Raw genomic sequence first — 25490 nt, forward strand, 5'->3', positions numbered from 1 at the left:
CAGCAAAAATCTTCCCAGGTGTGTTGGATAACAATGATGCAAAACAGCATGATAAGATAGCCTCAGGTTTTGTTTATGACACGAAGCATAAAATCACAGAAAAGGTTATTGATTGCTTACACTGTGCAAGTTTTACAACATTTTCATAACCCTCCCCCACCACAATCCCCCCGCCCCCCAGTGTTTCTCAAGTTCAGCACTGTTGGTATTCTGCTGTCTGTGGGATAATTTTTGTGTGGGGTTGCAGACAGTGTGCATTGCAAGAGTTTAAGCAGTATCTAGTGACTAACTCTTTAGTCTCTGCCCACTAGAATTCAGTAGTACATCTCCCTTCCTATTGTGACAACCAAAAATGAATGGGGATGTTGCCAAACATTGCCTAGGAGGCAAAATTTCTTCTGGTTGAGAACCAACGACACAAATGAACACACATGCACATGCAAACACATTTATGTATACAAGTGCACACATACATGCACATGTGCACACTGTTACTTATTTCCACAACCCCTAAACACCCACATACACACATGTCCACATCTTGACATCCAAACAGCCACACACACACACACACACACACGTGCACGCATATACACTGACACATCCTGCTCCCCACCCCCACATATACCACACCAATTCACATACATACAGCTCCATATATAAACACTCACCTATAGATCCATAATATACATTAAGCAGTTAGGTATTATTATATAAATCATTAAGAAATACTATCCCTTACCTTTAATAATTTGTTGCTGTAAAGATAGATTTTATCTTTATTTTCTCTTGTGATTTAGGGACACAGTTCCTTAAACTGTAAGTGCAGATCTGAATAAATATTTGTTGAATATATTAACAACTGTTTTGTTTTATATTGACATAATGTAGAGCTTATTTTTAATCTTTCCCAGTCTTTGATTCCTGAAGATCCAGAGGGACAATTTAGAGTTGATTTCCTCAGTGTTCTAGAATATATATATTTTTTAATAAGTACTGTACTGGGATGTTGATTGAACCAATAAATATGAGGTTGACATATCAGAAAACATTAGTATCAATTTAAATTTCAACAGGGATGAATGATACATTATGTTCTTGTTGAAATAAATTACATATATAGTTCAGCATTTATGCTATTGTGATTAGAAAAATTGTGAAATCTTCTGTTAAGAAAATAAAATTGAAATTGAATTGCTAGTATGATAGACCTTTAAAGTAGGTTATATTTGCTTTAAGTAGTAAAAATTATTGAACAACTTTTTTACTCTAAAGAAACATACGTTTTTATAATGTCCCATGGAGATCTGTCCACTTTGTGATCCGGGAAATAAAATCAGACAGAAATTATGTCCTGATTTTTTTTTTTTCTTTTTTGAGACAGGGTGTTGCTCTGTCACCTAGGCTGGAGTGTAGAGGCAAGATCACAACTCACTGTAGCCTCTACCACCCAGACTCAAATGGTTCTCCCATATCAGCATCCCAAGTAGCTGGAGACTACAAGTATGTACCACCACACCCAGCTAATTTAATTAATTTAATTTAATTTAATTTTATTTTATTTAGAGATGGGGTCTTGCTATGTCAGCCAGGCTTATCTGAAAACCTGGCCTCAGGCAATCCTTTCACGTTGGCCTCCCAAAGTGCTCCCCAAATATACCATATTTTTCTTACTTGTTTATTTATTGATGAACACTTATGTTTGTTCCATATCTTGGCTACTGTGAATAGATCTACAATATACAGATCTATTATAAGCATGACCCACCATGTCTGGCCTCTGACATTTTCTAAAAGTTAATTTTTATGTTGAAATTTGAATTTGATCACGTAAAATCACATTAGTGTAATTCTCCAAGCATTGACTCATTATTTCCTTGTTCAAAACATTATGCCAGTATAGGTTTATGTCCTCGGAGAGCATGCAATTGATTACTATATCAAGGCAGTAGGTCAGCTGGGTATGGTGGTTCATGCCTGTAATCCCAGCACTTTGAGGGGGCGGAGGCAGGGGGATCACTTGAGGCCAAGAGTTTGAGACCAGTCTGGCCAACACTGTGAGACTCCTTTTCTACCAAAAATTTTAAAAGTAGCTTGCTGTGGTGGCGTGTACCTGTGGTCCCTGCTGCTTAGGAGGTTGAGGCAGGAAGATCACATGAGCCCAGGAAGTGAACTGTGATCTTCCCATTGCACTCCAACCTGCGCAATAGAACAAGATTCTATCTCAGAAAGAAAGAAAGAAAAAAAATAAAATAAAAGATGGTATGGTTTCCTAAGACATATAAATGTATTCCTCTTATCTAATTATAATTAAGCATCCTTTGACCAAAATATTCCATGTCCTCTTCCTTGCAAAACACTCCAGCTTCGGATAACCACCATTATTATACTTCTACTTTCATTACATGAAATTCTTTTAGATTACACATATGAGTGTGATTACGCAGTATTTGTCTTTTTGTGTGTGGATTATTTCACCTAATATAATGTCCTCTAGATTCATTCATATTGTAGTAAATGACAGGATTTCCTTCTTTGTTATAATTGTATTCCATTGTGTATATATACCACAGTTTCCTTATTAATTCATTTACTGATGAACACTGAGGTTGGTTCTATATTTGGACTACTGTGAATAGACCTACAATATACAAGAAAGTGAAGCTATCTCTTTGGATATATATAAGACATAAAACTATTCTAAGTATAAATATTATTATCATAAAAATAACAATTTTTACATTTCTAAACTGTGTAATTAAATTGTGTTTTGGCATATTGCCATATGCCAATATGACATATTGCCATATGCCAATATGACATATATTCATGGATGAAGGGAATATAAGCTTAACTATTAGAAACGTATGAAAAGAATAAACACAACAAAATAAAAGCTTCAGAAGTAACAGAAACACCCTCCAGAATGAAACACATACTTATTTAATCATTTAATGTTTAAAAGTAGCTAATGTTTATATATAAACAAAGTTTAATTGATTTGTCTAACAGTTTCATCAAAGTCACCATATGTAATAGAACTACCATATTATCTTGTGGGATTACAGGATCATATGGTAGTTCTACTTTGCATTTATTAAGGTACCTGTCATAATGCTTTTCTTAACGTATGTGCAAATTTATATTCCCACCAACAGTATAAAACGGTTTCCTTTTCTCCACATTCTCACCAACACGTTATTTTTATTTTATATATATTTTTTGATGATAACCACTCTGATTGGGGTGAGATGATACCTCATTGTGGTCTTGATTTTCATTTCCCAGAGGATTAATGAGTTGAACATTTTTTCATATACCTGGCCATTTACACATCTTCTGAGAAATGTCTATCCATACTATACAAAGTGATCAGATTCAATGCAATCCCTATTACAATACCAACAATGTTCTTCATATAAATAGAAAAAAAGAGTTCTAAAATCCATATGTAATGAAAAAAGACCCCAAATAGCCAATTCAATCTTGAGCAAAAAGAACACAGTTGAAAGAATCTCACTAACTGATTTCAAAATATACTACAAAGATGTTGTAACCAGGCGGTATGGCAATAGAATAAAAACTGACACAAACAATGGAATAGAATAGAGATCCTGGCTATAAATCCATGCATTTATAGCTAACTAATTTTCAACAAAGGTACCAAGAACATACATTGAGAAAAGGACAATCTTTTCAATAAATGGTGTTGACGAAACTGCATATTCACATGCAGAAGAGGGAAATTAGGCCCTTATCTCTCATGAAATACAAAAATCAACTCAAAACTGATTAAAGACTTAAATGTAAGACCTGAAACTGTGAAATTACTAAAGAAAACAGGATAAACACTTCATGACATTGGTCTAGGTAGGATTATTTGGATAAGATCACTGAAGTACCCACCAGCAATAAAGGCAAAAGTAAACAAATGAGATTACATCAAACTGAAAATTTTCTGCATAGCAAAAGAAACAATCAACAGGATGAGAAGACAATTTACAGATGAGAGGAAATATTTGCAAACTATACATCTGACAAAGAGTTAATGTACAACATACATAGAAATCCCCAAAAAAACTAAATAGCAAAATAACAAGTGACTATATAAAAATGGGCAAAACATTTTATTTTTTCTGTATGTTTACTGTTGGATATAGAGACATAAAAGAGAATTTTTTAAAAATCTGTATTCACACTTATTTTTTAAATAAATATGTTTTCATTTCAGAAAATATATATATTGATAATCTCTCTACCTGAAACATACATAACAAAATTCACTTACACTTCATATAATGGGCATCAAATAAATAATAGTATAAGGAAGTTAATTAAGCCATTGAAGTATTTATTAAAACATCACATAATTGCCTTTCATTTAAAGATTTAATGGCAAAAGTAGGCATCCCTCACTTTAATTGAACACGAATTCCTTTCCACACCACACAATATTTTTTTAAGACTACTGCTAGGTACTCTCTCCAGTTCACAGTTTTATCTGTGACAGGTCTATATCCAGAACTATTAGCATAGATTGACACTACCTGTCAGTTTGAAAGACTGCACTTCTATTTCCATGGTCATCACCTTTTAAAACATAAAGAGTTTCCAGTTTTATTAGCCTCACCTCTTTCTTGGGTCATACGAACCTATTGAACTCTGGACAGTTGTTGAATATGTATAAGGAAAGTACTACAATTTTCAGTTTGTGAGAAATTTGGGGTTGTCATAAATGCTGAATTCTTTTTGGAGAAAAAAATATTCTAGTAAGTAGAGCATATGGAAATTTTGTTTTACAATGTATATGTCTGCATATATTTTATTTCCTATTCACAAATATTTATATGCACACATATACATTTTATTCATTCCTTTAACTTCTTCTATGTACAATTGCGTTCAACTACTTTTCATTTTTAAAAATAAAGCAATATCATTTTAGCTATATAGATTCTCCAAATATCCTATAGTTTTTTATAGATGCATTTCTCAGCAAGTTTCCAGATGAATTCTTATTAATAACCACTTAACTTTAAGGTAATCTATTTTAATAATTTTGAAAGCTAAATAATAATTTATCAAAATTTTTACACATCATATGACCTTTTGTAAATATTTTATTATGCTTATGTGATTAATTTTAGACAAGAATCTTAGTGCATAATGAGATCATCTTCTTCTTCCTCAATACAAACAAACAAACAAATAAAGAGCTTTCACAATTAAGATTAGAGTTATTCAGGCCTTGAATGTTGTGAGGAATTTTGGTATCGCATATTTTTTCATGCAAAATAATAAATTATGTGTAAAAACACTTAATAAAAGACAATTTTAAATCTTGCCTTTCTTGATTTTGAATACATTGTATCAATAAGATAAAATGGTGTATGTGTGTGTGTGCATGTATATACAGTGGAATAATATAGTTACATTAAGTAAAAATTTGGCCACTAATTGATGGCCTAATACCAGCTTTTGGCAACACTCAACACTAACTCATGATGGTAAATGACATTAACTAGTAGTTGTTGAAAATATCTGGTGTTGGTGTGTTGCATATTGTTAAGAATGCAGCTCTTACAGTCAGACTACCTATATTCAAATTTTGACTGTGCCAGTTATTTGAGTGTATGAGTTTTTGCATACTTCTTAACTTTCCAGAATCTCAGTTTCTGTATGTATAAAATGAGCATAACAGACCTTAACTCAAAACGTTGTTGTAAATATTAATTGAATTATTATATATAATACATGTAATATGTGTGGAATAATGACTGGTAGTTGGTAAGGGAAATCAGTCTTTATTAAAGTTATTATTATGAAAAAATAATGTTAGTCATTATGATACAGCAGTCATCAGTGTAGCTTCAATGATGTTAGTTTTTTTTCCTATATCATTTAAATATACAGCCTAAAGGCTAAATGTTTAATTCAATATGTGCTTGAGATAGATTTCAGAAATTTTAATTCTCCTGCAAAACAACAATTTAATTATATGAAAATATTTAAAAGTCTCTTCCATGAGAATGATCTTTCTAAAGAGGAAACTAAAAGGAAACTTCTAGTAACATGATCTGAAAACTTAGAAATATTCCTTTAATTTGAGGACAACTTTAATGACATTTGAGATTTTCAAGTATTTTTAAAGTATGCTATTGATAAGCAACTCAATATAACAGAAATTAATTTTAAATATATTTTCATTGTATATAGGGCAGGTTACTGACATTTTTTTGAAAACTAGAAAGAACATCTATGATAAATCAAATTAAGTAGAAATGTCTTTATAGATTGTTTCCATAAATAGAATGACTAATAAAACTTTAGGTCATGGCCATTTTTCGCTCTTACATTTTTTTGCATCACATTGCTTATCTACTGGAAATTTCTTGGATAAAAATTTCAAATTGGTTTATAGCTATTGCATCAAAAATTCTCAATAAAAGAATAACAGGTAATTGTAGATTTATCATATTCAATTAGTAGACTGAGAATCTCATGTGTAGATATTAGTTGAAAGTTACACAACAGTGTTAGTGAAAGTGGAGTACAAAATTTCAATAACAACAAAAAGAAAATATACTATTCTTTGAATCCAAAGCAAACATTATAGACTTACATGTCTGAAGATACCTTCTCATCATTTATCTATTATTAATTAATAAAAAATTAATCCCAAACACATTGTGTATCAAACAATCCCTAAAAAGATCCACGATGCATCATCGTCCTCCTTGAGGGTGTGTGAAACCTTGCTTCTAAGGGATTGAATATGGCTAAGGTGATGGCATGTTACTTGCATGAATATATTTTATTATATAGAACTCCATTTTAACAGATTACTATAAAATATCCTCTTGCTGGCTTTAAGGAAGCCAACAGCAATGTCGTGAGCTGCCTCAAGAGTGGGCCATGTGACAGAGAACTATAGGTTCAGCCATAAGAAGCCAGGACTCTTACTCATAAAACCACAAGGAGTTGAATTTTGCCAATAACCTGAATAAACTTGGAATTGGAATATTCCTGTGTTGAAAAGTCCAGGTGAGATCAATGCCCTGCCTGCATCTAGTGCAGCCTGTGATATTCTGATGAGGGGACTCAGGCAGACCATGCCTGGACTCCTGACCTATAGCAACACAGTTAATACATGTGGTTTAAGCTATTAATTATGTATAATGTGTTGTACAGCAATAAAAAATGAATACACTTGGATACAAATAATTCAGTCATTTTCATAAGAGAAACAACTCTGAAGTCACATGTTTAATCATTCCACCCTAATAACATCTCCTGTATTCTGTTCTTGAATTCTAGATAATTCCTTCTGGCATGTCATGACCTATAGTTCTTCAATTCCATCACAACTACAAACCATTGTTTCTATTTCATCATCATTCCTCAACATTTTCGGATTCTCCCTTCCTTCTTTGCTTGTTGGGTTCCATGGCTAATCTTTAAAATCACACTTCTTTCTCAATGTTCTGAAGCCTTTCTCAGTTTATCAAACTGACATTAAAACCTCAATTCTGGCATATATCAAAACATTATACACCATTAATATATACAATTTTTATTTGTCGATTATACCTTAAGAAAGCTGGCAGGAAATTTTTAAAAAAAGTGAAGACTATGGGAGAAAAAAAATAAGTCCAATCCTAAGTCAACTTACTGTAAATAAAATCATCTTATAATATTTTCCACCTTTTAAAAATCAACTCCATCTATACGGTAGAGCAGATTAAAAATTTTTGGAGTCATTTTTCACTCTGTACTTATTCTGACACTTCACATCCAATCCATCAGCAAAATATGTCAGTTTTGAAATAAATCCAGAGGCAGTAAAAATTGTTGTAGATATCTGCAGCTCTATGCCTCAAATCTGAGTAAATGTCTGCTACAATATGTCTTTCCTTATGACGTTTACCTGGAGACTGGACACCAAACCAGCTCTTTTCTCATCCCTCAGAACTCAACTGAAATCAGAGCTCTCTGCTGTCCTGCCTGTGAGGGAAAGTTTAGAGGTTAAGCAATATGAGTTAGGATAAAGATAAGCCACCAGGACAGTACCTTGATATTGCTCACTCTTCTTAGGACAGGACTATAAAGAGAAGTCATCTTGACAAAGGGACAGCCATTCCCCCACTCCCCGCTGAGAGGCAACAGAACTGTGACTAATGAGGAGCTATGTGCAGAAGTGGTTAAAAGCAGGAATCAACAGAGCCGAGGGCCAAATCATCCCCTTAGGCCTGAACACTGACGGAAACCATCAGATACACAGCACAGAATGAACTGCTATTTTGAAAGCAAAAAGAACTAACTAAAAAAAAAAAAAAAAAAAGCCAAGAGATACAAAGCCTTTCAGATCATTCCGCACAGGTAAGGCTTTCCTGCCTTCCTGCTTGCCCCACACTCGCACCTGCTAACACATTCGCTCGCTCTCTCTCTCTCTCTCTCTCTCTCTCTCTCTCTCGTCTGTTAATTCCATCATCTGGGTTATCACACATTCAGTCTCCATTGGCTGTCTTTTCTCTTGAGAATATTCTCCTCTTTTTGTGGATGTTGAGTAATTATGCAAAAAACAGTGAAGTGTTTACTGTCCTCTCCCATGTACTCCAACAGAAACAATATAGAATCTAAGAAGGTTAAAGGAAAATCAAAATCCCGATTAAGAAACGAAAGGCAGCAGTAGTAATAAGAGATACATTAATCCATGCAACAATCCCCATATGGCCAGTGAAAAAGCTGACAAGAGCCAGAGACTTATACTCAAATATCATCAACTAAATTCAGTTTTGGCTCATGTAGTCTCAGCTGTTCGAATCTGACAATTTTATCCGGTGCAGAGATCCACGGCATATAACATGCTGTCCTGGACATTTCCAGCACTTTTTAAAAATTTTCACTGGCACTTGAGAACCAAGACTAATTCACATTCATTTTACTAGGCCTTTGATATATATCTGCAGGGCACCCCTAAGGATACTTAAACTTCTCTCCCTTTGCTACTATTGGAGATTCAAGACATGGCACAAAAATCTGTACTCTCTGACCTCCAAAGCTTTTACTATATAGGGGAGGTCCAGTTGGTTGACAAGTCAGGAGCCTCACTCTCATCTCTGACTGCAATATAATCACATTTCCACCAAAAGGAGTGCTTGATAAACTCTGACAAAATTCAGGGTCCTGTTCACCAAATATATGATTTTTTGGGAAATATGCCATAATTCTTCTGTTGTCACATTGACCTTCCACTACTGAAAACAAAAGGTTTAGGATCGTATAAAATTGTTTGTGCATTAGAAATAGTATGCGCTTAGTTTGGGCATTTTAATTGGTCCTTTATATCAGCTACCTGGAAATCAGCCTTTTTCTGGAATGTTTAAACACTGTTGATGGGAATGTAAATTAGTTGAAACACTGTGGAAAGCAGTTTGAAGATTTATCAAAGAACTTAAAAGATAACTACCATTAGGCCCAGCAATCCCATTACTGGGCTTATATCCAAAAGAATATAAATCATTCTACCAAAAACACACATACACTTGTATGTTCATCACAGCACTACTTACAATAGCAAAGAAATATAATCAACCTAGATACCCATCAATAGCGGATTGGATCAAGAAAATGTGGTACATATCCGCCACGGAATACTACGCAGCCATATGAAAGAACAAAATCTTGTCCTTTGCAGCAACAAGGTTGCAGCTGCAGGCCACTATCTTAAGTGGAACAGAATACCAAACATCACGTATTCTCACTTGTAAGTGGGAGCTAAACTTTGGGTATACATGGGCATAAAGATGACAACAGTAGACACTGGACACTACTAGAGGGTGGGTGGGTGTACAAGGGTTAAAAAACTATTGGGTATTGTGCTCATTAACAGCATGATAGGATCAGTCATACCCCAAAGCTCAGCATCATGCTATATACTCTTGTAATAAGCTGGCATATATACCCCCTGAATCTAAAATAAAAGTTGAAATTACAAAATGTAAAATACATAAAGCAATTTTTTAAAAAGTATAAAAATAAGGTTTCTGTGACATTTGAAATAGTGGCAAATAAATACATTTAGAATTATGTTTTTTGAAAAAGAAATCAGCCTTTTCTTTTTGTGCCTGGGCTGTGTTGGAAGCTTACCTGCAGATTATGGCTCACTGTAACTTTGGAGCCCCATGGTCTGGGGGGTTGAGCCCTTATTTATCTACACTGATTGCTGCTTGGAGCCTCCAGAAAAAGTGAGCAACCTTCTCCAACAGGTATCCTTTGGGTTTTTGGACATATTGCTTTCCTGACACAGCTACCAGACAAACTCCTGTGTAAAGCAGTTATTGACTTGCTACTGTTCTCTCATTAAAACTGAACGTTTGACTTATAAAGACCTTGTGACTTTCTGGCTGATATTCCTATTTCAAGATGGGTCAACTCTGACTAAAGGCTAACACGGTGGAAAAGCCCAACAAATTTCCCTTGTTATCCAGCAACCCCATGTTAGGTATATATCCAAAAGAAAAAATAAATTAGTATATTGATGAGACATCTCCTGGCTTATGTTTATCACAGTACTATTCACAATAGCTAAGGTATAACATCAACCAAAGTATCCATCAATGGATGAATGGATTAAAAAAATGTGATATATATATATACACACACACACACACACAGATATATGTACATATATCTGTGTTTATGTATATATATGTATATGTATATATGTGTATATGTATATATATGTATATACACAGATATACGTACATATGTATGTATATATGTATATACATACATATATGTGTGTATATACATATATACACAAGCACAATGGAATATTAGCCATAAAAATGGATGAAATCTTGTCATTTGCAGCAACATGAATAAAAGTTCATAATATAAAAAACTTCACAAAATAATAAAAGTTGCAACAACATAAATAAAAGAAGACATCACGTTAAGTGAAATGGGTCAGGCGCAGAAGGATGAAGATCACTTGCTCTCATTCATACATAGGAGCTAAAAAGTATGATCTCATGGAGGTTGACAGAAAAATGACAATTACCAGAGGCCAGGAAAATTGGGAATAGGAAGATGAAGAGAGGTTGGTTAATGGGTACACACATACAGCTATCTAGAAGAAAGAAGTTATAAGTTCTAGTGTTTGATAGCACAGTAGAATAAATATCATTAATAATAATTCATTGTGATTTCAACATAGCAAGAAGGGAAAGATTTGAAATGTTCACAACACAAAGAAATGATAAATGTTTGAGGTGATGGATATACTAAATATCCTCATTTAATCCTTACACATTGTATGCATTTATCAAAAAATCACACGTACCCCATTAATATGTACAACTATTATGTATCAATAAAATAAAGTTTAAAACTTTTGAACTTCACTTGTCAAAAAATTAAAATTGCATATGGCCTGGCCCTAATACTATCTCAATTTTGCATGATGGAGTACAGCTATCCCTTCAGAAAAAACTTTATATCCCTTCCATTCCACTGCCTGAAGCAAAGCCACTGGTTCTAGGTCGACCCTGACTGACACAGCTTACCCTAAATATCTGGCCATGTTTCACTGCTGGTATGGCTACATTAAAACCTGATGGTGGCTGTTGTGATTCAACTGTTGCTCAACCTTAGTGCCAGTTATGTAAAAATAAAACTAGATATGGTTATTCTGGTCACTAGTTAGAACCAAAGGTCATTTTCATATCTCTGGCCAATATTGCCCTAGATACACTGTGTTATATTTTTACTCATTCTTGGACTATTGCCAATGGCCTAGCCAGCTTGTTTGCCACTGGAAAGACTACAGACTACCTTATTAAATATATCTTGTTTGGGACCACAAACTGTTCAGAAATGTGAGGTTACTGAATGGTCAGTCTGCATCACTCACATAGATGCCACAGTAAAGGCCCATCCTCTGAAGGCACTCACTAGAATCAAGCTGCCTATCATAATCTGCACTGCCAAGCTCAAGACTTGACATCTGGAGCCATGATTGCACTGTCTCATCACTTTTGACACTTTTATCAGTCTATGCTGTTATATTTGTTTCCTGTTGCTGTGTAATACATTACCACAAAAAAATTATACTTATTACTCATTTATTGGCTCAAAGTTCTGTAGTTATATGTCCGGCTTGACATGGCTGGGTTCTCTCTCAGGGCATTCCAAGGTCAAAATCAAGGTATTTAACAGTCTAGGGTTTTGTACAGACAGTATGGCAGAAAATCTACTTCTAGTAATATTATTCTTGATACAAGCCTTACTTGTGGTTGTAGAATTGAATTTTCTGTTTCCTTGTTTTCTGTCAAATTGAGGCTGCTTTTAGTTACTGGCAGCCATTAACATTCCTTGACTCATGGATCCCTCCTCTCTTCAAGTCAGCAACAGTAGATAGAATGCTCAAGCTGTAAAGCTCTAATTCCCCCTTCTGCCACCAGCTAGAGAAAACTGCTTTAAAAGGGATCAGGTGGCTAGGTGAGGCTCACCTGGATAATATCTCTATTTTAAGTTAACTGTGCCACGTAAGATAATGATAGGAGGAATTCTACATAAGGGAAACTGTGGAAAATCTTGAGAGTTATCTTAGAAATCTGGCTACTATAGCTGTTATTAGTCCAGTCCAATCGGCCTACTCTTGCCAAATCATTATGGCTCCCGAATGTAATCTATGTCATGTATTCATCTTTCCAGAACATCTGCACCGTGACAATAGGGCATTTTTGTTGAAAACGCTAAGAAGCAGTGAACCTTATTCAAAGAGTTTGATGTATATTCCATGCTTCCTTCCATACCCAAGCTTCAGGAGATTTTGCCCATTAAAATGACCTCTTCAAAAATCAACCAAATTAATAGAAACAGAAAGTAGAATAATGATGGTCAGGTGCTGAGGGGGGTGAGGGAATTATGTAGAGTTATTTTTTAGTGGGTACAGAGTTTCATTCTGAGATAATAAAAAGGTTCTAAATATGTTTAGTTCCCATAACCACACAACAATGTGAACATATATAATGTCAATGAATTTTACACACAAAACGGTGAAAATGGTAATTTTTATGTATATTTTACTACAGTAAAAGAAAAATCAACTGAAAAACATTTCTGATTCTGTTTTTTTCACCCCCTCTTGAACTATACACGTACCTAAGTCAATTTGGTTAATAAATTTGGCCCTCCTCACAAAGAGATTATCCCCTCTTGGTCACCCCTTGGGTAATAATTAGTATGGAAAGGATGGTAGCTTACATGGGATAGATAACGATCTTTTGGTTGAGTACTGAAATTGAAACTAACGTATTTTTAAATTTCATGATTAAATATAGGAAAGTATGTATAAGCTTATGTGACTATGCCCTGTTACATTCTACAAACTAAAAGTTGATTAGCTTTCTTATGATCCCCAAAGTAAACATAAAATTGTATAAACCTGAAATATTATCAATTGGAAAATATTTGGAGAAATTGCTTGTTAAAATATGGTAGAAAATATTCTGACCAACCTCATACTCTATCTGGTATATCTTTCAAAGAGGTCTCCTCCAATACATAACTTGTGCTATTACTTCTATCTTTGTATCTGCTGCTTATCTAGTACACTGTTCAAATGCACCGCTAGTTCCAACTAAAAGGGCATGGAAGGTGAATTTTCTTCATGTATGCCAACCAAAACGATATATCAAAATAGAAAATATTTTACCATATTTTAAGAAGCATGGTTTACTCACAAGCAAACCATGAGCCTTGTATGAAAGTATGAAGGCATCAGAGCAGGTGATAATCATGAGTAAAATTATAAATGTTTTCTCTCTAAATATACATTTGGATAGAACATGTTAGACTTGATAAAGCTCAAATGCAAGAAGTCTAATAACTGAAACTCTTAGAAATTGTATTTCCAATGAGTTATATAGGAGAAGTGACTGTGTATTCTTTTTTTTTTTTTTTTAATTATACTTTAAGTTCTAGGGTACATGTGCATAATGTGCAGGTTTGTTACATATGTATACTTGTGCCATGTTGGTGTGCTGCACCCATCAACTCGTCAGCAACCATCAATTCATCATTTATATCATATATAACTCCCCAATGCAATCCCTCCCTCCTCCCCCCTCCCCCCTCCCCATGATAGGCCCCAGTGCGTGATGTTCCCCTTCCGGAGTCCAAGTGATCTCATTATTCAGTTCCCACCTATGAGTGAGAACATGCGGTGTTTGGTTTTCTGTTCTTGTGATAGTTTGCTAAGAATGATGGTTTCCAGCTGCATCCATGTCCCTACAAAGGACGCAAACTCATCTTTTTTATGGCTGCATACTATTCCATGGTGTATATGTGCCACATTTTCTTAATCCAGTCTGTCACAGATGGACATTTGGGTTGATTCCAAGTCTTTGCTATTGTGAATAGTGCCGCAATAAACATACGTGTACATGTGTCTTTGTAGTAGAATAATTTATAATCCTTTGGGTATATACCCAGTAGTGGGATGGCTGGGTCATATGGTACATCTAGTTCTAGATCCTTGAGGAATTGCCATACTGTTTTCCATAATGGTTGAACTAGTTTACAATCCCACCAACAGTGTAAAAGTGTTCCTATTTCTCCACATCCTCTCCAACACCTGTTGTTTCCTGACTTCTTAATGATTGCCATTCTAACTGGTGTGAGATGGTATCTCATTGTGGTTTTGATTTGCATTTCTCTGATGGCGAGTGATGATGAGCATTTTTTCATGTGTCTGTTGGCTGTATGAATATCTTCTTTTGAGAAATGTCTGTTCATATCCTTTGCCCACTTTTGATGGGGTTGTTTGTTTTTTTCTCGTATATTTGTTTGAGTTCTTTGTAGATTCTGGATATTAGCCCTTTCTCAGATGAGTAGGTTGCAAAAATTTTCTCCCATTCTGTAGGTTGCCTGTTCACTCTGATGGTAGTTTCTTTTGCTGTGCAGAAGCTCTTTAGTTTAATTAGATCCCATTTGTCAATTTTGGCTTTTGCTGCCGTTGCTTTTGGTGTTTTAGACATGAAGTCCTTGCCCATGCCTATGTCCTGAATGGTACTACCTAGATTTTCTTCTAGGATTTTTATGGTATTAGGTCTAACATTTAAGTCTCTAATCCATCTTGAATTAATCTTCGTATAAGGGGTAAGGAAAGGATCCAGTTTCAGCTTTCTACTTATGGCTAGCCAATTTTCCCAGCACCATTTATTAAATAGGGAATCCTTCCCCATTTCTTATTTCTCTCAGGTTTGTCAAAGATCAGATGGGTGTAGATGTGTGGTATTATTTCTGAGGACTCTGTTGTGTTCCATTGGTCTGTATCTCTGTTTTGGTACCAGTACCATGCTGTTTTGGTTACTGTAGCCTTGTAGTATAGTTTGAAGTCAGGTAGCGTGACGCCTCCAGCTTTGTCCTTTTGACTTAGGATTGTCTTGGCAATGCGGGCTCTTTTTTGGTTCCATATGAACTTTAAAGCAGTTTTTTTCCAATTCTGTGAAGAAACTCATTGGTAGCTTGATGGGGATGGCATTGAATCTATAAATAACCTTGGGCAGTAGGGCCATTTTCACGATATTGATTCTTCCTATCCATGAGCATGGTATGTTCTTCCATTTATTTGTGTCCTCTTTTATTTCACTGAGCAGTGGTTTGTAGTTCTCCTTGAAGAGGTCCTTTACATCCCTTGAAAGCTGGATTCCTAGGTATTTTATTCTCTTTGAAGCAATTGTGAATGGAAGTTCATTCCTGATTTGGCTCTCTGCTTGTCTGTTGCTGGTGTATAAGAATGCTTGTGATTTTTGCACATTAATTTTGTATCCTGAGACTTTGCTGAAGTTGCTTATCAGCTTAAGGAGATTTTGGGCTGAGACAATGGGGTTTTCTAAATATACAATCATGTCATCTGCAAACAGGGACAATTTGACTTCTTCTTTTCCTAACTGGATACCCTTGATTTCTTTCTCTTGCCTGATTGCCCTAGCCAGAACTTCCAACACTATGTTGAATAGGAGTGGTGAGAGAGGGCATCCCTGTCTTCTGTCAGTTTTCAAAGGGAATTTTTCCAGTTTTTGCCCATTAAGTATGATATTGTCTGTGGGTTTGTCATAAATAGCTCTTATTATTTTGAGGTACGTTCCATCAATACCGAATTTATTGAGCGTTTTTAGCATGAAGGGCTGTTGAATTTTGTCAAAAGCCTTTTCTGCATCTATTGAGTCAATCATGTGGTTCTTGTCTTTGGTTCTGTTTATATGCTGGATTACGTTTATTGATTTGCGAATGTTGAACCAGCCTTGCATCCCAGGGATGAAGCCCACTTGATCATGGTGGATAAGCTTTATGATGTGCTGCTGAATCCGGTTTGCCAGTATTTTATTGAGAATTTTTGCATCAATGTTCATCAGGGATATTGGTCTAAAATTCTCTTTTTTTGTTGTGTTTCTGCCAGGCTTTGGTATCAGGATGATGTTGGCCTCATAAAATGAGTTAGGGAGGATTCCCTCTTTTTCTATTGATTGGAATAGTTTCAGAAGGAATGGTACCAGCTCCTCCTTGTTCCTCTGGTAGAATTCAGCTGTGAATCCATCTGGTCCTGGACTTTTTTTGGTGGGTAGGCTATTAATTGTTGCCTCAATTTCAGAGCCTGCTATTGGTCTATTCAGAGATTCAACTTCTTCCTGGTTTAGCCTTGGGAGAGTGTAAGTGTCCAGGAAATTATCCATTTCTTCTAGATTTTCTAGTTGATTTGCGTAGAGGCGTTTATAGTATTCTCTGATGATAGTTTGTATTTCTGTGGGGTCAGTGGTGATATCCCCTTTATCATTTTTTATTGCATCTATTTGATTCCTCTCTCTTTTCTTCTTTATTAGCCTTGCTAGTGGTCTGTCAATTTTTTTGATCTTTTCAAAAAACCAACTCCTGGATTCATTGATTTTTTGGAGGGTTTTTTGTGTCTCTATCTCCTTCAGTTCGGCTCTGATCTTAGTTACTTCTTGCCTTCTGCTAGCTTTTGAATGTGATTGCTCTTGCCTCTCTAGTTCTTTTAATTGTGATGTTAGAGTGTCCATTTTAGATCTTTCCTGCTTTCTCTTGTGGGCATTTAGTGCTATAAATTTCCCTCTACACACTGCTTTAAATGTGTCCCAGAGATTCTGGTATGTTGTATCTTTGTTCTCATTGGTTTCAAAGAACATCTTTATTTCCGCTTTCATTTCATTATGTACCCAGTAGTCATTCAGGAGCAGGTTGTTCAGTTTCCATGTAGTTGAGCGGTTTTGATTGAGTTTCTTAGTCCTGAGTTCTAGTTTGATTGCACTGTGGTCTGAGAGACAGTTTGTTATAATTTCTGTTCTTTTACATTTGCTGAGGAGTGCTTTACTTCCAATTATGTGGTCAATTTTGGAATAAGTGCGAATGTGGTGCTGAGAAGAGTGTATATTCTGTTGATTTGGGGTGGAGAGTTCTATAGATGTCTATTAGGTCCGCTTGGTGCAGAGATGAGTTCAATTCCTGGATATCCTTGTTAACTTTCTGTCTCGTTGATCTGTCTAATGTTGACAGCGGAGTGTTGAAGTCTCCCATTATTATTGTATGGGAGTCTAAGTCTCTTTGTAAGTCTCTAAGGACTTGCTTTATGAATCTGGGTGCTCCTGTATTGGGTGCATATATATTTAGGAGAGTTAGCTCTTCCTGTTGAATTGATCCCTTTACCATTATGTAATGGCCTTCTTTGTCTCTTTTGGTCTTTGATGGTTTAAAGTCTGTTTTATCAGAGACAAGGATTGCAACCCCTGCTTTTTTTTGTTCTCCATTTGCTTGGTAGATCTTCCTCCATCCCTTTATTTTGAGCCTATGTATGTCTCTGCATGTGAGATGGGTCTCCTGAATACAGCAGACTGATGGGTCTTGACTCTTTATCCAGTTTGTCCAGTCTGTGTCTTTTAATTGGAGCATTTAGTCCATTAACATTTAAGGTTAATATTGTTATGTGTGAACTTGATCCTGCCATTATGATATTAACTGGTTATTTTGCTCGTTAGTTGATGCAGTTTCTTTCTAGCCTCGATGGTCTTTACATTTTGGCATGTTTTTGCGATGTCTGGTACCGGTTGTTCCTTTCCATGTTTAGGGATTCCTTCAGGGTCTCTTGTAAGGCAGGCCTGGTGGTGACAAAATCTCTAAGCATTTGCTTATCTGTAAAGGATTTTATTTCTCCTTCACTTATGAAACTTTGTTTGGCTGGATATGAAATTCTGGGTTTAAAATTCTTTTCTTTAAGAACGTTGAATATTGGCCCCCACTCTCTTCTGGCTTGTAGAGTTTCTGCCGAGAGATCTGCTGTTAGTCTGATGGGCTTCCCTTCAGAGGTGGGTAACCCGACCTTTCTCTCTGGCTGCCCTTAAGATTTTTTCCTTCATTTCAACTTTGGTGAATCTGGCAATTATGTGTCTTGGAGTTGCTCTTCTGGAGGAGTATCTTTGTGGCGTTCTCTGTATTTCCTGAATTTGAATGTTGGCCTGCCCTACTAGGTTGGGGAAGTTCTCCTGGATGATATTCTGAAGAGTGTTTTCCAACTTGGTTCCATTTTCCCCCTCACTTTCAGGCACCCCAATCAGACGTAGATTTGGTCTTTTTACGTAATCCCATACTTCTTGCAGGCTTTGCTCATTTCTTTTTCTTCTTTTTTCTTTTGGTTTCTCTTCTCGCTTCATTTCATTCATTTGATCTTCAATGCTGATACTCTTTCTTCCAGTTGATCGAGTCGGTTACTGAAGCTTGTGCATTTGTCACGTATTTCTCGTGTCATGGTTTTCATCTCTGTCATTTCGTTTATGATCTTCTCTGCATTAATTAGTCTAGCTGTCAATTCTTCCACTCTTTTTTCAAGATTTTTAGTTTCTTTGCGCTGGGTACGTAATTCCTCCTTTAGCTCTGATAAGTTTGATGGACTGAAGCCTTCTTCTCTCCTCTCGTCCAAGTCATTCTCTGACCACCTTTGATCCGTTGCTGGCGATGGGCTGCACTCCTTTGCAGGGGGAGATGCGCTCTTATTTTTTGAATTTCCAGCTTTTCTGCCCTGCTTCTTCCCCATCTTTGTGGTTTTATCTGTCTCTGGTCTTTGATGGTGGTGACGTACTGATGGGGTTTTGGTATAGGTGTCCTTCCTGTTTGATAGTTTTCCTTCTGACAGTCAGAAGGACTGTCTGTTGGTCTGTTGGAGATTGCTTGAGGTCCACTCCAGACCCTGTTTGCCTGGGTATCAGCAGCAGAGGTTGCCGAAGATAGAATATTGCTGAACAGCGAGTGTACCTGTCTGATTCTTCCTTCGGAAGTTTCCTCTCAGGGGTGTACTCCACCCTGTGAGGTGTGGGGTGTCAGACTGCCCCTAGTGGGGGATTTCTCCCAGCTAGGCTACTCAGGGGTCAGGGACACACCTGAGCAGGCAGTCTGTCCGTTCTCAGATCTCAACCTCCGCGTTGGGAGATCCACGGCTCTCCCCAAAGCTGTCATACGAGTCGTTCGCGTCTGCACCGGCTCCCGCTACTTCCCCTGTTGGTCTTCAGCTGTGCGCTGTCCCCAGAGGTGGAGACTACAGAGACAGGCAGGCTTCCTTGAGCTGCTGTGAGCTCCACCCAGTTCGAGCTTCCCAGCGGCTTTGTTTACCTACTTAAGCCTCAGCAATGGCAGGCGCCCCTCCCCCAGCCTCGCTGCTGCCTTGCAGATAGATCGCGGCAGACTGCTGTGTTAGCAGTGAGGGAGGCTTCGTGGGCGTAGGACCCTCCCGGCCAGGTGTGGGATATATTCTCCTGGTGTGCCTGTATGCTTACAGCGCAGTATTGGGGTGGGAGTTACCCAATTTTCCAGGTGTTGTGTGTCTCAGTTCCCCTGGCTAGGAAAAGGGATCCCCTTCCCCCTTGCGCTTCCAGGTGAGGCGATCCCTCGCCCTGCTTCAGCTCTCGCTGGTCAGGCTGCAGCAGCTGACCAGCACCGATTGTCGGGCACTCCCTAGTGAGATGACCCCAGTACCTCAGTTGAAAATGCAGAAATCACCGGTCTTCTGTGTCGCTCGCGCTGGGAGTTGGAGACTGGAGCTGTTCCTATTCGGCCATCTTGCTCCGCCCCCCGTGACTGTGTATTCTTAAGAAGCTTAGCTTTATGTATAACTTTATTTTCACTAAGACTCTTTTTCTAAAATAATCTATTGTTGGGGTGATTTATGTAATATATGTTTAATGCATATTTAAAATACTTAATAAAATTAGTTTATCACTATTAAAAAAGAATTTACATCCTGATAACCTGAACATTTTAATTCTATAACTATAAACTGAAGTTACTTTCATAATTAAAATATTGAGCAAAAATCTCTTCATGAATTGCATTTAAATTGAATTTATTACAAAATGTGCTATATAAAATAACATGTAACATCTTCTCAACATAGTTGACTATAAAATTTTGATTTAGCCTCGGGAAAAACACCTGAATATAATCATATAAAGAGAAATTTTAAAAACTTGTCGTATATTTTCAAGTAATTGAGAGCCTCTGAAATATTACTCAAATCTGATTTACAGAAATGATTCACTTATGATTCTGACTCAGTCCCTAATGAAGTAATATCAGCCATTGCCTTGGGTAGTAAATAACGTAAATCTTTTAGCTATTAGTGCAATAATATTCACAGAGAGGATAGAAAAAATGAATACATAGAAACTTCCTGACAAATTGCAATATTTTAATGGTAAAATTAAATGTTAAAAATGACTTCCACAGAAATGATGACATTCTTTATTCAAATAATCCTGAAGGAACAGAGGGAAGCAATTGTCATCTGCCATGGGGAAGCTGAGACTTAAAAAATTTGACAATCTCAACAAAGGCAACAGAGGTATACAGTTTTCTAACCTAAAGTAAAACTCCTTCATATTACAGTGCTATTTCCAACATATCATGTGGGCATATACCATAATATTTTTAGTGGACTTTCAGGTCAAACTGAAAATGATTCATGGTTAGAAGCATACTTGTAGAAATAAAGTTAAGCAACAGCCTAACCTCAGTTCAAGATATTTTGGAGACTGATAACTAGCCATTAGCAAATGATGATACTTTCTCATCATCACTCTTATATCTTTATGTCACTCCTGTCTCACACAATCCTCAGGGCAACCTTTTCCGCAGATAAATCAAAAATGAGAAAAAATCTATTTAAACATTATTACAGGAAAGATATTGTCTAATCTAGAGAAACAGATTGTTCAATCTCCTTGGCATTTGAAATTAAAGGATAATTTTTAATTTAATTCTAAAGGAGAAAATAAGACTATTCAAGTAATGCAGTACATTAGCATGGCATGATATTTCAGAAGATAAATGATTGATATGGCAATTAAATAAAAAACAATATAATGGACAGATTTAAAAGCTTGTCTTCCAGTTCCAAAATGATGATAATAAAATGTTATTACTTTGCTCAACTGTCCACATAACTTGAAAAACAAATTGTAACATCCTGTACTCTTCTCCATTCTTAGGAAGACTAAGTTAGATCCTTAAATCTCTTTATCCTTACACTGTATGCTATGCAGAATAATATTCCTTTCCTATAAACGTCTACACCATAATTCTTGGAATCTAAGAATATGTTTTCTTTCATGGCAAATGGAACACTAATACATAATATATTTAAACATTTAAAAATATGCATTAATTTAAAGCAGCCATATAAATATCTGTTATATTAGCATGATTGTAAAATTATATTTCCAAAAGAGTAGTAAAAAAGAGTGGTGTTCGCATGTTCTCACTCATAGGTGGGAACTGAACAATGAGATCACTTGGACTCTGGAAGGGGAACATCACACACTGGGGCCTATAATGGGGAGGGGGGAGGGGGGAGGGATTGCATTGGGAGTTATACCTGATGTAAATGACGAGTTGATGGGTGCTGACGAGTTGATGGGTGCAGCACACCAACATGGTGCAAGTATACATATGTAACAAACCTGCACGTTATGCACATGTACCCTCGAACTTAAAGTATAATAAAAAATAAATAAATAAAAATAAATTTAAAAAAAGAGTGGTGTTAGCTTATGTTTTTGTGAATCATTTAATATCTAGCTTAATAAAAGACAGCTGGATTTTCTTATCCACTTACATTCATCCGATTGTGATATGTAGTTTTGGTTGGCATACATGAAGAAAATTCACCTTCCATGTACATTTAATTGGAACTGGCAGTGCATTTGAACAGTTTACTAGATAAGCAACAGATGCAAAGATAGAATTAATAGCACAAGTTATGTATTGGAAGAGACGTCTTTGAAAGATGTACCACACAGAGTATGAGATTAGTCAGAGAGAGCTTTCAGATTGTTCCTAGTGTGACACTGAATAAGGGAGAAGAAAGGACGAAATATCTGGAAGGAAAAGCCTGAGACATCAGTGTAACTTTTAGAAAATTTTGGTGAAACTGATGAGGGGCAACAGAAAACTGAGACCATTTGAGAAGTCCCAACTTAAAGAGAAGTGGTCCAGTTCTAGTGCCCACACTTGATGCAGCTGGGAGTATCTGACAGCGAGCACAGGCTAAGCCTGATTGCTGCAGGGGTCTCAGTGGGACTGCATCTGAATGCTCCTTAGCCAAGTATATTCTTCACTGCAGGGTTTATGTTTTGCTTTGTTTTTGTTTCCCTGAAGATAGATTGGAGTGTTGCACCTCTGTGGCTATCCCACTATCCTTCTGCCATGCTCTATGGAATTTTTCTATGGTATTTTTCTGTGGATTTTTTCTATGGTACTTTTGTGAACACAGTTTCTTGGATTTCACATATTTTCTATTAATCCTCACCTTCATCTGCCTTTACCTTTTGCAGTAGATTCAATACCTCTTATCACTCTCAACTATTCTCAAGATAAGGATCATGAAACTGTTACTATCCCCATTTCTGGTCATTTCTCGGTATTCAAATTTTGACAGAATGTATCTATGTGATATATATGACCACATTTAGCTTGGTAGATAGTAAAAATAAGCAGCAAATCAATTAAAAGTTTTATGACAGCAAAATATAGACTACTATGGAAGTACACATGAGCAGCCTTTCACTCAGAACAATAACAGAGGTCATGAGTGACACATGAGGGTGGAGAAAATGCGTCATTATGTAGAGGTTTCTTCTCTGTTGGAAGGGATTACAGTATTAACAGTGTGCAAGAATCTACTTATATTGCAAGGACAACACTATTTTTTTTTTTTTTTATCACCAGTGTCTGTGTTTTCTGAGAGAGTGTTTATTGTATCTGATATGTTAGCAAGCCACCCTAGAGCCAATTGTTCTGTCTTCAAGGCTGATAAAATTTCCACTTTTTCTTTTGAGATGGAGTCATGCTCTGTTGCCCAGGCTGGAGTGCAGTGGCACAATCTCATCTCACTGCAACCTCTGCCTCCCAGGCTCAAGCGATTCTCCTGTCTCAGCCTCCTGAGTAGCTGGGACTACAGGTGCGTGCCACCACACCTGGCTAATTTTTTGTATTTTTAGTGGAAATGGGATTTCACCGTGTTAGCCAGGATGGTCTCAATCTCCTGACCTCGTGATCCACCTGCCTTGGCATCCCAAACTACTGAGATTACAGTCATGAGCCGCTGTGCCCAGCAAAAATTTCCACTTTTTAAGAGACAACAATGTTTATCTGCAGGGAATAAATTATGGTGAATTAAAGCCAATTATGCTCATCCCATTCTCCATATCCAGATATTTATTTTAACAGATTTTCTTGCTCTTAACCAATGAGACAAAAGGATGTTTTCTCATTTGGTGGAGCTTTTAGGAAAAATAAATAAATAAATAAATAAATAAATAAATAAATAAATAAATAAATAAAATAAGCTTGAACAAAGACACAGTGGCCCAATAAGTACTTGCTTGAATTGTTCATCACTTTCCTTTCAGCCTTGAATGAAAACACAGAGCCTGTTGATTCAATAGTCATCCTGCTCTCATTAGATGGCATGGCAACTCTTTCGGAATAGCCAAACTGGAGGAAAAAATGCTTTTGGACCTTGGTAGATCCTTAATGATGTTATTGAGTTGTTTCACCACTAGTATTAATTTCATTTTTTAAATTAAGCTACATAAAAGGAATATTGTTTAAATCTCTCGTTTTAATTTCATTATTGTCAGGTGATGAATAGTCATAGCCAAAAGCATTTATAATATTTTGATACAGTTCTTTAGAATTGAAATTTTCCTAAATTTTACCGCTTACATAGCTTCCAGTTGACGGATATGTGGCTTGGTTTTACATGACAGTTTCTTGCATTGGCCTTTTGATACTCACTGCTCTTTTGTTTTCAATATTTAATCTCATTTTCCCCTGTAATTGGTCTCTGACCACACTGAATCTCTTGGTGATATGGTTGTTTTTACAAGTCTTTTATGTATTTTCTTACCTCCCTCCTATTGAATATGTAACCTAAACATTTTAAAGTTTCCCACTTTCAGGAACTTCATATTAAAAATTCTTGATCTCTGTCTTTGCACCTTTCCTCTCAGAAATCTGTCTATTCCTAGGGTAAGGGAAAAGTAAGAATTCCCACATCATATGAAAACCATAGGCAACCACTGGGCTATCTTAGGCTCAGTAGAAAATCCTTCATGATGTAGTTTTGCTCTCGTATTCTCAACAGAAACTAAGTGAAATGTTGAGCTTCTACTAAAAGCTTGAAGATTTATGTAGACTAGGCATGCAGCCCACTGGCGTAAGTATTTTCTCATTCACTAGTTAGGTACATAGTTCTAACATATTATCTATTCCTCCAAATGTATCAGTCAACTATTAGACATACACAGAACATAGATCAGAGAAGTGTGATACTGTCTCACCTGATCTCCATAATGTTACATTTTCCCTCGGAATTAGAAAGGAAAGACTTTGACAATTTTCTCTCCTGTACTTTAGAGCTCCCTTAATGCCAGACCCAATTTTACTTCTATTTTGTAAGTTATGTTAAATTCTATAATTTCTAGGTTGGCCAATTTTCTCTCTTGACAGTAAAGTATTTGCAGTTGTAAACTTTTTTTTTTCCTCTAGGTAAAGCCTGACTTTAGTAATCATTGTATTCCATAGGCTCAGAAATTTTATGTTTCATCTATAAAACTTAAAATTCTTCTCTCTTCCTTTTAATTCATTTAAGATACAGGCCTCCCTATGACAAATAATTGTCTCTTTATATAACAAACAGGTTATATAAAAGTAAAACAAAATAGATAAGCACAATTGCATATTTACAAATAGAATCCCTGGGTTCTATTCTTTGAACTACAGATATCAATTTCATGCCACAGCACAGCAGAAGACTGGGAACTCTTGCCTTCTTCTTTAGCTGTTTATTCTTACTAAACGAATCGAGGCTTTCCACCTTTACTTTCAGATAATACTTTCCAGATTATCCCTTAATG

General features: G+C 36.2%; 1 protein-coding gene across 1 annotated transcript in view; it reads right to left on the minus strand.

Moving 5' to 3' along the window:
* LOC115894548 (phosphatidylinositol 3,4,5-trisphosphate 3-phosphatase TPTE2-like) overlaps nucleotides 1-22984 on the minus strand; it is a 172844-nt gene extending 149860 nt beyond the window's left edge. Inside the window, exon 1 of the mRNA XM_030922021.1 lies at nucleotides 22917-22984. Coding sequence (XP_030777881.1) covers nucleotides 22917-22984 — 68 coding nt within the window. The remainder of the gene's footprint in view (nucleotides 1-22916) is intronic.
* Between the last annotated feature and the right edge of the window lie 2506 nt (nucleotides 22985-25490).

Source organism: Rhinopithecus roxellana, chromosome 18 (genome assembly GCF_007565055.1).
Source record: "Rhinopithecus roxellana isolate Shanxi Qingling chromosome 18, ASM756505v1, whole genome shotgun sequence".
NCBI classification, from domain to species: domain Eukaryota; kingdom Metazoa; phylum Chordata; class Mammalia; order Primates; family Cercopithecidae; genus Rhinopithecus; species Rhinopithecus roxellana.